Here is a 16,867-nt window from a genome sequence, read left to right as displayed (position 1 = left end):
GTCTACAGAGAAGGAGTTAAAAGAACATGTGATCTGAGATGGCAGTTTCTGAAAGGAATTGATTGTGTAGGAGAAGAAGGTTAAAAGAAAAAAAAGAAGGAAAAGAGGAAAATTTAAGATCCTGAAAGGCAAAAAGAATTATTTAATTGGAGATTTTACAACCCCTCTGGTAACAGTCAACTAAGATAAGGAAAAAACTTTATTAAAGAAACTGTACTTTGCTACACTGACAGAAGAGGGTACCACTGAACTACAAATATTAAACCACACAAAATTCACAGAATTAATTAAAGAAAACTGTAATAAAACAGAAAACAAGAATCAAAATACCTTAGTGAAGAAAATTCCTCCCCAAATCAACTTTAAAAAATATTGTAATATAACACTCTGAAGTTTGTTATATATTTTCAGGCAAGCATTTGAGAATATGAAAATTGCCTGCCTAAAGAAATTCAAAGATTTACAAATAAAATTTTAGGTGAAACAAGTGAAAGAAAATTCATTTCAAAATTAAGACCTAATTTCATGATGCCCAAGGAAACTAAAATTAAATAAGATTTAATTAAAATAAAAATTTAATGGAGGACTTTGAAGAAAGGCAGGAAGACATCCAAGAGAAGAAGGATGAAGAATTAGTTAAAAATATCTGAGTGAAAATGGTTGAAAAGGAAGATAAGCAAAGATAAGCAAAGAAGAAAGAATATATGTATAATTGGAGTACCTGAAGAAAAACTAAATGATAGAATGGAAATAATATGTTAAACCAGGGTTTCTCAACTTTGGCGCAATGACATTTTGGGCTGGATAATTCTTTGTTGTGGGAGAGATTTTGTGCAGTGTAGGATGATTAGCAGCATTCCTGGCTTCTCCCCACTAAACACCAGTAGCACCTTTCTTGATGAATGAAAATCCGTTCTCAAAATGCTAGAAAATGGACAGCAAAGGAAAACAACAATAGTACAAAGCGAGAAAAAAGATAACAGAAGAAATTAAAGAAGTACAGGAGATGGAGTAACATGCACTCAACTATCCTGCCTTAATAATGTAGAAAACTGAACAAATTTTGAGAAATAATGGCTTCCAGACACTAGACAAGAGGCAGTGAAGTACTAAGCTCTCTGAGGAAGGAAGAACATTGTGAACTCCACAATCATACTGGCTTACTACCCGGAGACAGTTTCTAAACCACAGTCCAGGGAAGGGAAATCCATACAAAGCTTCACACTTTCATGCAGTTGAGGAGACAGGGATTGATGTTCTGGGGGTGAGGGGCAAGTCAAGCATAATTTGCAGAGTAGGATACCAGGGAGGAGGGAGCTACAGCAAGGGGGCTCTGGAGATCTGGGAAAGAGAATGAGCAGATCTTTGAGCAATGATCTGTGCCTCCTTAAGGGGAAACTACCAAAGCTGAGGAAACACCTATTGTAAAGAACTGGCATGATCATTTTCTGAAGCTCAAACAGGCAGGGGATGTCCATGTCCCCACAAAGTAGAAGGAAGAAACTTTTTAGTTCATGGGATGTCAGGTGGACGCTTCAGAAGGATGTCACCTCTGAAGTCAGGCTTAGTTAGCCCTACTCTAAAGCTTCCTCTGGACTTTAATAAACAAAGCTTAAAAGCAACCCTCAAAAGCACCCAACTGATTTCAAGTACTGAACTTTGTGCTGGAACAGAATCTAACACTATTTAAGTATTAAAGTAAGTTCTAGTAACCAATGAACTAACATCCAAAATAAGCAAAACTCAATTAAAAATTAATTTTTATGCAAAGGAGAAGAAAAATATTACCCATAGTCAGGAGCAAAAGTAAGTCAGTAATGCCAGACACAGAAGTGACAGACATGAAGAAACAAGCAGACAGGGATATGTTCAAGCAGCTATTAGAAATGTGTTCCCTACATTCAGGATGTAGAGGAGACCACACTATGATGATGTGGAAAATGGGCCATACAAACAAGACTCAGAAGGACTTGTAGAGAAAAACACCATGTCTAAAATGAAAGATAAATGGATAGCTTCAAGAACAGATTAGACACTGCAGAATAAAAGGTCAGTGAAATTAAAGACATAGCAGTAGAAACTCGAACATGAAATACAGAGAGAAAATTAACAAATAAAGCATGAGTCAGCTGTGGGACAGTGTCGAGCAGTCTAACATACATGTAATTGGAATTCCAGGATAAAAAGGAGAGTGGGAAAAAAATATTTTGGGAAATAATGGCCCAAATTGTTCCTAACTGAAGAAAATTATGAATCTTCACATCCCAAAAATTCAGCAAATGCCAAGCTGAGTAAAGATAAATAAAACCATGCACATCAACCACATTGTGGAAAAACAGTGATAAAGAGAAAATCCTAAAATAGTTAGAGAAAAAAAATTATGTACAGAGGAACACATGTAAAACTGACAGTAGGTTTTTTGTCAGAATCTGTGCAAGCCAGAATAAAATGAAAACACATTTTAAATTTTTAAAAAATCAACTCTGAATACTTTAACCAGAAATAACACATTTCAAAAATAAAGTCAAAACACACAAGGACATTTTCAGAAAAACCAAGCTGAGAAAATTCATTGCTAGCAGACATAAAGGAAGTTCTTTAGATAGAAAAAACTAAAGTATATGGAAATTTGAATTTCCACAATGAAATGGATTTGAGATCAACAGAAATGGTAAATATGTGGGTAAAAATAAAATACTATGTTTTGGTTTTAAGTTAAAGTATACTGACTGTTAAAGAAACAACCATTACAGGGCTTCCCTGGTGGCGCAGTGGTTGAGAGTCTGCCTGCCAATGCAGGGGACACGGGTTTGTGCCCCGGTCCGGGAAGATCCCACATGCCGCGAAGCAGCTGGGCCCGTGAGCCATGGCCGCTGAGCCTGCGCGACTGGAGCCTGCGCATCCAGAGCCTGCGCGTCCAGAGCCTGTGCTCCACAATGGGAGAGGCCACAACAGTGAGAGGCCCGCGTACAGCAAAAGAAAAAAAAAAAAGAAAAGAAAAGAAAGAAATAACCATTACAAGTAGTTAGAGGTTATAGCATATGTAGGAGTAAACTGTATAACAGTAACCCAGGGAATGTCAGGATGAAATGTCAGGGGATATGCTGTTGTAATTTTTACACCATTTGTGAAATGGTGTAATATACTGTAAACCCTAGAATTAAAGACATGTATTGTAAATCCTAGAGTGACCATGATAAAAGAAAGAAAGAGAGAGAGACACACAGAAAGGAAGGAAGGAAGGAAAGAGAGAAAGAAAGAAAGCTAATAGGCAGAGATAAAATTAAATTGTAAAGAGGAAAAAAATTACCTTAACTAATCCAAAACAAAGTAATGCAAAAGGAAAAGGAGGTGAAACAAATAGTAAATAAAGCTAGATTTTAAAGCTAGATTTAAACCAAATTATGTCAATTGTTATATTGACTCTAACTATATATAATTAAATTTAAAGTCAGCAATTTTTATGTTGGATTAAAAAAATTAATACCCAACTATACTCTGGCTACAAGAAAACCATGTTAAATAGAAATAGATAAAAGTTTAAGATGGGAAAATATATACTGCACAAAAAAGAGTTAAAGAAAACAGAAATATCTGTAATAATATCAAACAAAGTAGATTTCAGAACAAGAAATTTTACCAGATAGATATTCCATGATGATAAAGAAGGTCAATTTATAAAATGACCTAGTAACGCAACTCAAATACATGAAGCAAAAACTGATGGAACTGAAAAGCAGATCCACAATCACTATCAGAGATTTAAACACTCCATTCTTAGTAACTGATAGAAAAGGTAGACAGAAAAAAAAAGTGAAGATAAAGAAGATATAAAAAGAAGATATAAAAAAACATTATTGACTGACTTGACCTACTTGGTATAGTCCACACAACAATAGCAGAATAGGAATTCTTGTCAATTCACACAGAGGGTTCACCAAGGTAAATTGTATTCTGGGACATAAAATAAATCAATAAATTAAGAGAATTGAAATTATACGCAGAATACACTCTGATTGCAAATGAATTAAGGTAGAAATCAGTAATGAAAGGTATCAGGTAAAGACTGAAGATGCACATACATGTTTAGGGTCTAGCAATATAGCACGTGGTTACTAAAGTTAAGTCATGATAAAGTTAAGTCTACCCCAGAAATGTAAAATTTGCTTAACTTTAGGAAATTGGTAAACATAACTAACTGTATCACAGTAGAAAAGTCATATACTCATCTAAACATAGGCAAAAAAAGAAAAAAGTTTGATGAAAAGAACTGAAAATTATCCTCAAATTAACAATAGATATCTATGAAAAGGTAAATCAAACAATATTTGAACTCTACACATTGGAGTTCCTAGCCAGCCAAATCAAAGAAACATAAAAATAGTATAAAACTTAGAAAGTGTTAAACAAATCTATTATTCTTGATAATATGATTATGCATGTTAAAAATCCAATTAAATCTGCAGTTAACTTACTGAAATTAAAAAATGAGTGTAGTAAGTTTTCTAGAAGTAAATATTATTATAAAATCATTAATTGTATTCTAAATATCAGTGAGAAGCAGAACATTTTTTAAAAGTTTAAGCTATCATTTAAAATTGCATCAAAATTTTTAACTATTGAGTAATAAATCTAACAAAACATATTCAAGAACCTGTGGCAAAACTAGTACGTGTATTGAGAGAAATTTTAAAATACCCAAATAGATAGAGAAATATACTATTATCTGGATTGGAAGGCTCAACATTTAAAGTTTTTTTAGACCTTTCTAAGTTGATTTACAGTTTCCATGTAATTTCAATCAATATCCTATCTGTGTATTTGTGGAAATTGAAAATTTCTTTATAAAATGGATGCAGAAACCAAAGAATCAGAAATAACCAAGACTATTCTTAGGAAGAAGGGAAAAATCAATATTCATTTGTAATAAAAACTCTCAGCAAATTAGATTTATGAGGGGACTTCCTCAACCTGATATTTAGCCATCTGTGATGAACTAAGGCTAAAGTAATGATGAAAGACAATTTTCTTTCTCTAAAATCAGGAACAAGACAAAAATGCCTGCTCTTACCACTTTTATTTTCCATCCAATGGAGGTAATGGCTATTGCAGCAGGGTAAGGAAGAGATGTAGAAATCATAAATATTGGAAAGGAAGAAACAAATCTATCTTTACATAGAGATGACCTAATATTTATAGAAAATCCTCAGGAATCTTCAAAACAACTACTAAAAGTAATAGTTGAATTTATTAAAGGCATAAGTTTATTGTTAATATACAAAAACCAATTGTATTTGTGCATATCAGAAGGCAACAATTGGAAAATGAAATTTCAAAAGATTCTGTTTACAATAGGGCCAAAATCAACATAGAATTTAGTGAAACACATGCACATTTTCTTCACTGACAACTAGAGTACATTGATGAATGAAATCAATTAAAGAAGACCTAAATAAATGGAAAGCAAACCAGGTTTATGGACTGAAAGACTTATTATTGTTAATATGTTAATGCTTCCCCAGTTGATCTATAGATACTTTCAATGCAAACTCCATCAAAATCTTAAGAGACACTTTTGAAGAAATTGGCAAGCTGATTATAAAATCAATATAAAACGGAAACCGAAAATAACTAAATCAATTTTGAATAAGAAGAATAAACTTGGAGGATTTATGCCACCTGATTTCAAGTCTTACTATAAAGTTACAATAATCAGTACAAAAGGGAAAATGATAGATACAGATTAACAGAACATAAAAGAGAGTCCAGAAGTGGAGCCACCTAATATATTGCCATTTGATTTTTTTAATGTGCCAAGGCATTTTAGTGAAGAAAGGGAAGTCTTAATATATTACTAAAACAACTGCATATCCTATGGGGAAAAAAATCAAGTTTTACTATATTAACATATACAAAAAATTAACCTTAAAATGGATAATAGGCCTCAATATAAAATTAAGATTGTAAAATTTTTAAATATTTAGATTTTCAAAATGCATTGTTAAGAAAATGAAACAGCAAGTTACACAATGGGAAAATATTCACAATCACATATATGATAAAGGATTTGTATCTATAATGTATAAAAACCTCTTAAAATCAGTCAATAACAAGACGAACAACCCAAGTGAAAAATGAACAAAAGATCTGAACAGACACGTCACAAAAAAAATAAGAATGGCTAAAAAATACATGAAAAGATGTTCAACATGCTGAGTCATTAGTGAAAAACAGTATATCCCCACAATGGCTAAAATTTAAAAGACTGAAAATTCCAGGTGTTGACAAGGATCCAGAACACTGGAACTCTCACACACTGCTGGTGGGATTGTGAAACATTACAGATACTTTGGAAACTCTTTAACACTGTTTAGAAGTTAAACACACACCTATCAAGTGTCCCAGCCATTCTACTCCTAGATATTTACCCAAGACAAATTTAAATGTATGTCCACACAATGACTTGAACATAAATAATCAAAGCAGCTTTATTCATAATTGCCAAAATGTGGAAACAAATGTTCACATGCATATGAAAGTATGAACAAATTGTGGCATAGTCATACAATGGAATAGTATTCAGCAATAAAAATCTACTGATACATGCAACAACATGAATGAATCTCAAAATCATTATACTGAATGAAAGTAGCCAGAAACAAAATATTACATACCAACTGATTCTATTTAAATAAACCTCTAAAAATACAAACCAATATAGAGTGACAAAAAGCAGATCATTTGTTGCCCTGGCCTGGGAAGAGGGGGAGATATGGGTGCAAAGGGGCATGAGAAATACTTCTGCAAAATATAAATGCTCTGAATCTTGTCTGTTGTGTTTTCATGGATATACACAGCTATAATATCTCATCAAGTTGTATGCATTTATCGAATTTAGTTCATTGCAGTATATTATACCTCAATACAGTTTATTTTTTTAATAAAGGATATGATAAACAACTTTATGCCAGTCAATCTGGCAACTTAGCTAAGATGAGAAAATTCCTTGAAAACACAACAAAACTGACATAATAAGAAAGTCTGAGGAGCCCTATACCTATTAAATAGTTTAATTGATTATTAAAACACTTTCTACAGAAAAAACTCCAGGGCTAGGTAGTTTTACTAATGAGAAGATCAGATATTTAAGGAAGAAATAATATCATTTTACCCAAATAATATATTTGAGGACAAAAGAAGCCTGTCACCAAAATATGAAAAAGATGTTACAACAAAAATTAGTCTGATATGAACAGACAAAAAAAATCCTTAGCAAAATTTTACTAAATTGAATTTGGTAATATATAAAAAGGATGATACATCACAACTAAGTGGAGATTATTCCAGGATTGCAAGATTTGTTTAGCATTCAAAAATCAGTGACTGTAATTTACTATATATGTTCTCAAACCACCACAGAGTTAAATTAAAAATAAATAACTACAAGATGTCTAGGAAAGCATCAAATATTTTTAAATTAAACACCACAATTCTAAATAATCCATGGGTCAAAGAAGAAATCACAGGAGAAATTAGAAAATGTTTTAAACTGAATGATAAATTTGAAAATGAAACATATCAAATTTTGTATAAAGGAGTTAAAACTCTGCTAAGAAGAAAAAAATAGTCTTTTGTGTATATATTAGAAAACAAGAAAGGTCTAAAATTAATTACATACATTTCAATCTTAAAAAAATTATTAAGCCAAAAATCAGAAATGAGTAGAATAACATATTTGTAAGTTTTAATTTAATTAGTAGGAGTATACACACACACACACACACACACACACACACACACACAAAATGTAAATTTCCAAGACAATAGAGGAAAGTGGGAAAGCATTAAATCTGGTGGATCCAAGACACAGAATGAGAGAAAAAGAAAGCGTGGTGAATATAAAACATTAGCAATTTTCATTTACATCTTATCTTTTTAAACTTATTATTCACCCCTTCTAGGATGATGGAGAACCACTTTTACAATCAAGCAAGAAATATAATGCAAAAGACTCATTTTACAAGTCCTCTACACAAAAGTAAGCATTTTTCCTGAGTAGAATTTAAGAATGTATTTCTTTTTTCTTTAATAACACATCTCCTTTGTGTCCACAATATCCTGGATCCTGTGAGGAATTCAAAGACTATCAGACACAATTCTTTACTTACTTACATTGATTGCTAAAATAAACAGTTAAAGGAAGAAAACCTGTATTTAATAGAAAAATAAAACCAAAACAGAAAGGAAAGGCTCAGAGAGAGAGGACGAGATAAGGATGTCCAGCATCATAGAAAATGAGAGCAGAGAAGTTTGAAGAACTTTTTTACTCAGTTGAAAATCATATAAAGTATCTTTATGTGTCCATGCCCTAGGCTGTGAGATTCACCAGTGAATAAAAGACTCCTCCAATGAGCACTCACTCTAAAGGGAGACGGACGATAAGCCACAAACGTAATAAATAAATAGATCATATCTTAGAAGGTGATGAGTCAATGAAAAAATAGCAGAGAAAAAATAGAACAGGATAAGAATATCAAGAGTGTCCCGTGTGGAGTAACAGGCTTCCAGAATAACTAGGAGGTCTGGGTAGGCCTCCTTGAGCGATGAGATTTGAGCAGGAACTTGGAAGTGAGTGATGTGCAGATATCTGGATTGACTACTTCCCAGTCAAAGGGAACGTAGAGCAAAAGCCCTGTGTCAGAAGTGTGATTGAGGTGTCAAGGAAGAGCAAAGGCCAGGGGTCTACAGTGCAGTAAGAGAGGGGTAGCAAAAGAAGAGGTCAGGGAGTACCCAGGAACCAGATCTTGCTGGGCACTTGCAGAGACTGTAAACAGTAGGGTGTTAGCAGTAAAGTGGCCAGATCAGACTTGTGTGTCAAAGTAGTCATGGTGGCTGCTGGGTTCAAAGTGGACCGGGTGAGGGGAGAAGCTGGGAGACCAGGCAGAAGGTTGCTGCTGTCATCTAGGTCAGAGATAATGGCATTTTGGAGGAGTGTGGTAGGAAGTTGTAACAGTTGCTGGCCTCTGGATACATTTTGAGAGCAGAGTCAACACAGTTTCCAGACTGGAGATTGTGAGCCTGAAAGAAAGAGGCATGGAGAATGATTCCAAGGTTTAGGGCTCTGCAGCTGGATGGACTGAAGCCATCACTTATCAAGATGAAGGCCGGTGGAGCAGGTTTGGAGGGAAAGATCAGAGGCCAGTTTTAGATGTGCTGAATATAAAGATGCTCATTAGACATCCATGTGGATGCGTCAAGTAGGCAACGGGGTCTGTGGGTCTGCAGTCTGGGGGAGAGGTCTGGGCTGGAGGAGCAAGTCTGGGTGTCATGGCTTATGGGCAGTGATGTCAAACACCAGCACTGGAAGAGCCAGAGGAGAACAGAGCTTGAGTCCTGGCATCTGTACATCAAGAAAGAGGAGAAAAAGGGGGGTGGTGCCAGCACAAGGGACTGAGAGGAGGGAACCAATGGGGGGTTGGGGGGAGGAAATGCAGAGACCTAGTGCTTGGGTGGCAAACTAAGAAAGTGCTTTAGGGGGCAGGGGGGTGAACATCATGTGAATGTTACTGACTCCTCGGTGGCAGGTAATCAAGATCAGAGGTCTAACTTCGACCATCAGTGGCTGAGTGACCTTAAGCAAACAAATTCAGTTTTCTAAGCCATAGCTTATTTATTTATAAATTAATGTTCTTCTTGCCCTGCTGCAAAGCTCAAATGAATTTTTTTTCAGTAAAGTGTAAGATGCACATACGTGTATGCATTCGTTTTCTAGTGCTGTGTAACAGATTACCACAATATGGCAGCTTTACATCACGCCCATTTGGTAGCTCACGTTTGCATAAGACAGAAGTGCTGGCAAGTGCCCACTGAGTTCAATGCTCAGGGTTTCTCAGGCTGGAATCAAGATGTCAGCAGCAGCTGAGTCCCAGTCTCCCAGGATCATTCGGATTGTTGGCAGAATTCAGCTCAGCGCAGCTCTAGGACTCTCAGGATTTGTTTAAGGATAACTGAAGTGTGTCTGCTGCTGTTTTCTTGCTTCTTTTTAGGGGTCACCTGTTTAGGTCAGAACCACTTAGGATAATCTGCCTTTTATTTATTTTTTTTTTGAGTAACTCAAATTCAACTGATTAGGGACCTTAATTATCTGTGCACAATCCCTTTTTGCCATATAAAGTTGCCATATAAACTATCATAGGCGTGATACCCTACCATATACATTTGCTCTGCCCACACTTGAGGGGAGGTGACTACATACAGTATGTACGCCAGGGGCAGGAATCTTGGGGGGCAATTTAGAATTCTTCCTACCACAGAATATGCTACTGTTAAGAACTATGCCAACTGAATATGTATTTTTCATAAAATGTATTATTTAATAATTTCATAGGGCTTATGAAATGGTTCCTTGGGACAAGATGCTACCACCAAAACTTGATCCAGAAGAAACAACAGTGGAAAAAGCTGCTGACCCTATCTCACAGTGTTTTACACTGAAAAGATATGAAGGATTGCCAGCAATAACTCAGGTCAGTGATCACCTCTCATAATGAAGTTTTTTAATACATCAAAGTACACAAAACTAAAAAGGAAATCAATTATATTGAAATACAGTTCTAAACATGGACTCCTAAGAGGTTTGTGAACTACAGGTTAAGAAGCCCACAGTATCTTGAAAAACTTCAGCTTTTACAGAGAAAAATGATAATTAGAGAGGAAAAATACAGTTTTAATATAAAATCTCAGCACAGGATTTGTGCACAGAAATTAAAACCAATTAAAGGACCAAAAATGTGTCTGGATTCCTATAACTATTTTTAAGAATCTCTCAACTCCTTTAAAATATTTTTATACCTTGTGAAAATTGGTCTTTTATTACATATTGTTTAGTGTTGAATTATACTTGTATCCAAAGTCCTTCCTGGCGAGATGATGGTCTAAGATGACAGCTCTGGGTGGGGGAGACTAGCCTGGGGCTGTGGAGCATGGGCTAAGGGGGAGCCAAGAAAGCACAGTCTTGGGATGAAAATCCAAACCAGACCTTTCACAAGGGCTTCAGCCCAAAGGAGGTGGCTAACGAGGCAGATTCCAGCTGTGAGAAAACAAACTGACCCTGAGGGTCTGCAAGCAGAGCAGAGATGAGGAGTGGCTCTGGAGCAACCCCCGGAGTGACTAAGGGTGCTCGGGAAGTGCTTTCCATTGGGTGACTGGGGCTCTTGCCTGTGATACGAGAGGACTGAAGCTTGTATACTAGAAATTACAGTAACTTAGAACATATATACTAGAGATTACAGTAATTGGAACTTAAATACTAGAAATTACACTAACTTGGTTAAATACTTGTCATTCATTTTGATGGTGATTTTAGATGGTTGGTGGACTATGGGACAGATTTCAAACAAGATCTTTCTTGGCACCAGTCAAACCAGTCAATTTGTAAGTTTTATCTCCTAAAGTTCTCATCAGTAGACCTTTTGCCGTCACATATTTATCATAAGAATCAGAGGCTCTAGCCCATGGGTGAGGGGCATGTCCTCCGGAGAGCATCCCAGAGGCCCTCAGACTTCGTCCCTGTGGCTGGAAAGAGAACACAAATCCCAGTTCAGTCACTCAGTGTTGCCAGCTTTCTCTTGTTTTCTCTTAACCCTTCTTAAAATTTAGACTATCAAATATACCACAACCATTTAAAAATAAAGAGTGTTTTATATGTCACTTGATATGAAAAATTATAATGTTGTAAAATGCATGGACTTCAAGGGATTATGAATTATCTTCTATCAACTTTTGTATCATATAGTTATTTTGAGTTCTATTAATGCTAGAAACAATGATTTATTACCAATCTTTCCACATAGGTAATTTTGTGCATTTAGTCTATAAAGTTTGGTGTTTCTGTCTTTGAAAATGTCACTATTTTGTCTCTTTTTTCTTCTTTTGACCCACAATACAGCCATCATCTCTGTTTTTATTTTTTAAATTTATCTTTGAATAATTCCTATATAAAAATGTAAAATAAAAATATGATATAATCTGCGTGTCTACTTCCCAACTATAAAAACAAACCGTTACTAACACCACAGAAGCCCCGACGTACTTCTCTCTAAGCACATGTGCCTTCCTAAGGGATGACCATTATTCCAGCTGTGAAGTTTCACATTTTCATGCACCCTTAAAACATGTGTGTTATTCTTTTTTTTGTTTGTTTGTTTGTTTGTTTTTGCGGTACGCGGGCCTCTCCTGTTGCGGAGCACAGGCTCCGGACGCGCAGGCTCAGCGGCCATGGCTCACGGGCCCAGCCGCTCCGCGGCATGTGGGATCCTCCCGGACCGGGGCGCGAACCCGTGTCCCCTGCATCGGCAGGCGGACTCCCAACCACGGCGCCACCAGGGAAGCCCCATGTGTGTTATTCTTAACCAAGATGTGGAATTGTGCTCCATGTTTACAAGTGGTAAATAAGTGTTCCATGTTTATAAGTGGTATCAAATGTATATTCATACAACTTAACATTTTTGTTCAGTACTGTGTTTGTGAGACTCATGCTGGCATCTCTAGGTGTTCATTTTCTCTGACGCATAGTTTTCCATTGAATCGTTATACCACAATTTATTCATCTGTTCTCATAACTTAATTTTTTGTCTTATTTCTGTTGGAGTTGGAAACAATATCCCCATATCTTTATAAAGTATAAAGCTATTTCTGGGTTTTATATAGACATCCTTACGTGTACAATTGCTACATCAAGAGGTGTAAACTTCTTTATGTTCTAAATATTGCTACATTATTCTCCAAATGAGTTTTACCAATGGACCAACCATCAGCAATGCTTGAATTCCCACTACTGAACTTTGTGGCCAGCATTTGGAATTTTCAAATTAGAAAAATTCTAATTTTAGAAGCATGAAATTGTACTTCATTATAATTTTAACATTTACCTGGTTACTAATAACCACTTTTTTTGTAAGTTGTAACTTACTGCATGTTCACATGTATAACTTACTTGTTCATATATTTTGTCTTTTACTGATTGATTATACAAATTTTTAAGTCTATTATTCTGGATTAAAATCCTTTATTGGCAATATGCATATCTCCTTCTAGGCTGTGACTTTTCTATTTTATAGTGCCCTTTGCTGAACTGAAGTTCAAAGTTTTAATATAACTGAATTCATCAATATTTACCTCCATACCTTGTTATATTTGTGGAATTTTTAATAGATCTTTCTCTATCCAGAAGTAAAAAGGATATTATCCTTCATTTACTTTTTTTCCTAAAAATAATTAAAGATTTTCTTTTCATATTTATCTCTTTAAAACATTTGAAGTCGATTCTCACTTATGATCTGAGCCAGGGACCCATTTCTCAGCATGGCTCGGCAGTTGTCCTGTCCCAGTTTAGTGAGTAGACTGCTGAGCAGACTAATGAGTGATTTGTAGCCTGCAACCCATTAGTGGAGAGTCACAACCAGCATTTTGTGAAAATTAAATAGAATAGAAAACATAAGAATGAATCACATGGAACTTTAAACAGATATGTGTATTTTTTTTTTTTTTTTTTTTTTTTTTTTGCGTTATGTGGGCATCTCACTGTCGTGGCCTCTCTCGTCATGGAGCACAGGCTCCGGACGTGCTGGCTCAGTGGCCATGGCTCACGGGCCCAGCCGCTCCGCGGCATGTGGGATCTTCCCGGACCGGGGCACGAACCCGTGTCCCCTGCATCGGCAGGTGGACTCTCAACCACTGCGCCACCAGGGAAGCCCCAGATATGTGTATTTTGCAACAAATACTGTGGCCGGTTATGAAGAATAGTGTGAGACAGACAGATAATGCATAAGAAGAATGCATGCGTCCACAGTGAGATAATCCCATCTTTTGTTCCCTGGAGTTTCATATGATGTTCTGGTTTGATGATGGTCAATTTGATCATCACTTCAATGGGAGGGTTTTTAATCTTGTACATTTAATTTTATATTTACCTAATCCATCATTAATTGCAAAGCAAAGTATGGGAGATTTTAGGCCTTAGTCAGCAAAATTAATAAGTTATTAATAAATTTAAGTTATGGAAAAATAATATCAAAGGTGACATTTTCCAAATGTTTAACAATTGTATGTAGCACTTCAATAAAACCAGCATAAATTGCCCTTTAAAGAAGGATTTTTTTGGAGGACCTTCAAGATGGCAGAGGAGTAAGACTTCCTCCCCACAAATACATCAAAAATATATCTACATGTGGAACAACTCCTACAGAACACCTACTGAATGCTGGCAGAAGAACTCAAACCTCCCAAAAGGCAAGAAACTCCCCACGTACCTTTTCTCTTTTGCTCTACCCACGTACCTGGATAGGACAAAAGAAAAAGAAAAGACAAAAGAATAGGGACGGGATCCGCACCACTGGGAGGGAGCTGTGAAGGAGGAAAAGTTTCCACACACTAGGAAGCCCCTTCACTTGTGGAGACAGAGGGTGGGCAGCAGGGGGAAGCTTTGGAGCCATGGAGGAGAGCGCAGCAACAGGGGTGCAGAGGGCAAAGTGGAGAGACTCCCGCACAGAGGATCGGTGCCGACCAGCACTCACCAGCCTGAGAGGCTTGTCTGCTCACCTGCCGGGGCTGGTGGGGGCTGGGAGCTGAGGCTTGAGCTTCAGAAGTCAGACCCCGGGGAGAGGACTGGGTTTGGCTGCGTGAACACAGCCTGAAGGGGGCTAGTGCACCACGGCCAGCCAGGAGGGGGTCTGGGGAAAAGTCTGGAACTGCCTAAGAGTCAATTTTTTCAGGGTGCATGAGGAGAGGGGCTTCAGAACACCACCTAGATGAGCTCCAGAGACAGGCACGAATCACGGCTATCAGTGCAGACACCAGAGACGGGCATGAAACGCTAAGACCGCTGCTACAGCCACCAAGAAGCCTGTGTGCAAGCACAGGTCACTATCCACATCTCCCCTCCTGGGAGCCTGTGCGGCCCATCACTGCCAGAGTCTCATAATCCAGGGACAATTTCCCCCGAAGAACACATGGCATGCCTCAGGCTGTTGCAACGTCACGCTGGCCTCTGCCACCGCAGGCTCGCCCCGCATTACGTACCCATCCCTCCCCCTGGCCTGAGTGAGCCAGAGCCCCCTAATCAGCCGCTCCTTTAACCCCCTCCTGTCTGGGCAAAGAAAAGATGCCAGAGGGCAACCTACATGCAGAGGAGGGGCCAAATCCAAAGCTGAACCCCAAGAGCTGTGCGAACAAAGAAGGGAAAGGGAAATCTCTCCCAGCAGCCTCAGGAGCAGCTGATTAAATCTCCACAATCGACTTGAGGTATGCTGCATCTGTGGAATACCTGAATAGACAATGAATCATCCCAGAATTGAGGTGGTAGACTTTGGGAGCAACAGTAGACTTGGGGTTTGCTGTCTGCAACTCTTTTCTTTCTGACTTTTACGTTTATCTCAGTATAGTTCTTAGCACTTGTTATCATTGGTGGATTTGTTTATTGGTTTGGATACTCTCTTCATTTTTTAAATTACTTTTTAAATTTTTTATTATTTTTAAAATAATATTTTATTTTTATTATTTTTTCATTCTCTCTTTTTTTTTCTCTCTTTTCTTCTGAGCCGTGTGGCTGACAGGGTCTTGATGATCTGGCTGGCTATCAGGCCTGGGCCTCTGAGGTGGGAGAGCTGAGTTCAGGACATTGGACCACCAGAGACCTCCCAGCCCCATGTAATATCAATCAGTGAGAGCTCTCACAGAGATCTCCATCTCAATGCTAAGAACAGCTCCACTCAATCACCAGCAAGCTCCAGTGCTGGACACCCCATGCCAAACAAGTAGCAAGATAGGAACACAAACCCATCCATTAGCATAGAGGGTGCCTAAAATGATAATAAATTCACAGACACCCCAAAACACACTACTGGACACAGTTCTGCCCACCAGAAAGACAAGATCCAGCCTCATCCACCAGAACACAGTCACCAGTCCCCTCCACCAGGAAGCCTACACAATCCACTGAACCAACCTCACCCACTGGGGGTGGACACCAAAAACAATGGGAACTATGAACCTGAAGCCTGCAAAAAGGAGACCCCAACCACAGTAAGTTAAGCAAAATGAGAAGACAGAGAAATACACAGCAGATAAAGAAGCAAAGTAAAAACCCACACGACCAAACAAATGAAGAGGAAATAGGCAGTCTACCTGAAAAAGAATTCAGAGTGATGATAGTAAAGATATTCCAAAATCCTGGAAATAGAATGGAGAAAATACAAGAAACATTTAACAAGGACCTAGAAGAACCAAAGAGCAAACAAATAATTATGAGAAACTCAATAAGTGAAATTAAAAATTCTCTAGAAGGAATCAATAGCAGAATAACTGAGGCAGAAGAACCAATAAGTGACCTGGAAGATAAAATGGAAATAACTACCTCAGAGCAGAATAAAGAAAAAAGAATGAAAATAATTAAAGACAGTCTCAGAGACCTCTGGGACAACATTAAACACAGCAACATTCCAATTATAGGGTCCCAGAAGAACAATAGAAAAAGAAAGACACTGAGAAAATATTTGAAGGAATTGTAGTTGAAAGCTTCCCTAATATGGGAAAGGAAATAGTCTATCAAGTCCAGTAAACACAGAGAATCCCATACAGGATAAATCCAAAGAGAAACATAATAAAACACACATTAATCAAACTATCAAAAATTAAATACACAGAAAAAATATTAAAAGAAGCAACGGAAAAACAGCAAATAACATACAAGGGAATCACCATAAGGTTAACAGCTGATCTTTCATCAGAAAATCTGCAAGCCAGAAGGGACTGGCAGGACATATTTAAAATGATGAAAGGGGAAAACCTACAACCAAGATTACTCTACCCA

At 37.2% G+C, this 16,867-nt stretch overlaps 1 protein-coding gene across 1 annotated transcript in view; it reads left to right on the top strand.

Annotated features, from left to right (window-relative positions):
• SPMIP7 (sperm microtubule inner protein 7) overlaps nt 1–16,867 on the top strand; it is a 56,808-nt gene that overhangs the window by 16,060 nt on the left and 23,881 nt on the right. The window contains exons 3-5 of the mRNA XM_030871377.2: nt 7,962–8,038; nt 10,388–10,526; nt 11,366–11,433. Of these exons, the coding sequence (XP_030727237.2) occupies nt 7,962–8,038; nt 10,388–10,526; nt 11,366–11,433 (284 nt within the window). The remainder of the gene's footprint in view (nt 1–7,961; nt 8,039–10,387; nt 10,527–11,365; nt 11,434–16,867) is intronic.

The sequence above is a fragment of the Globicephala melas genome, chromosome 9 (genome assembly GCF_963455315.2).
Source record: "Globicephala melas chromosome 9, mGloMel1.2, whole genome shotgun sequence".
Classification (NCBI taxonomy): Eukaryota; Metazoa; Chordata; class Mammalia; order Artiodactyla; family Delphinidae; genus Globicephala; species Globicephala melas.
This window is presented reverse-complemented; position numbering and strand designations above follow the sequence as displayed.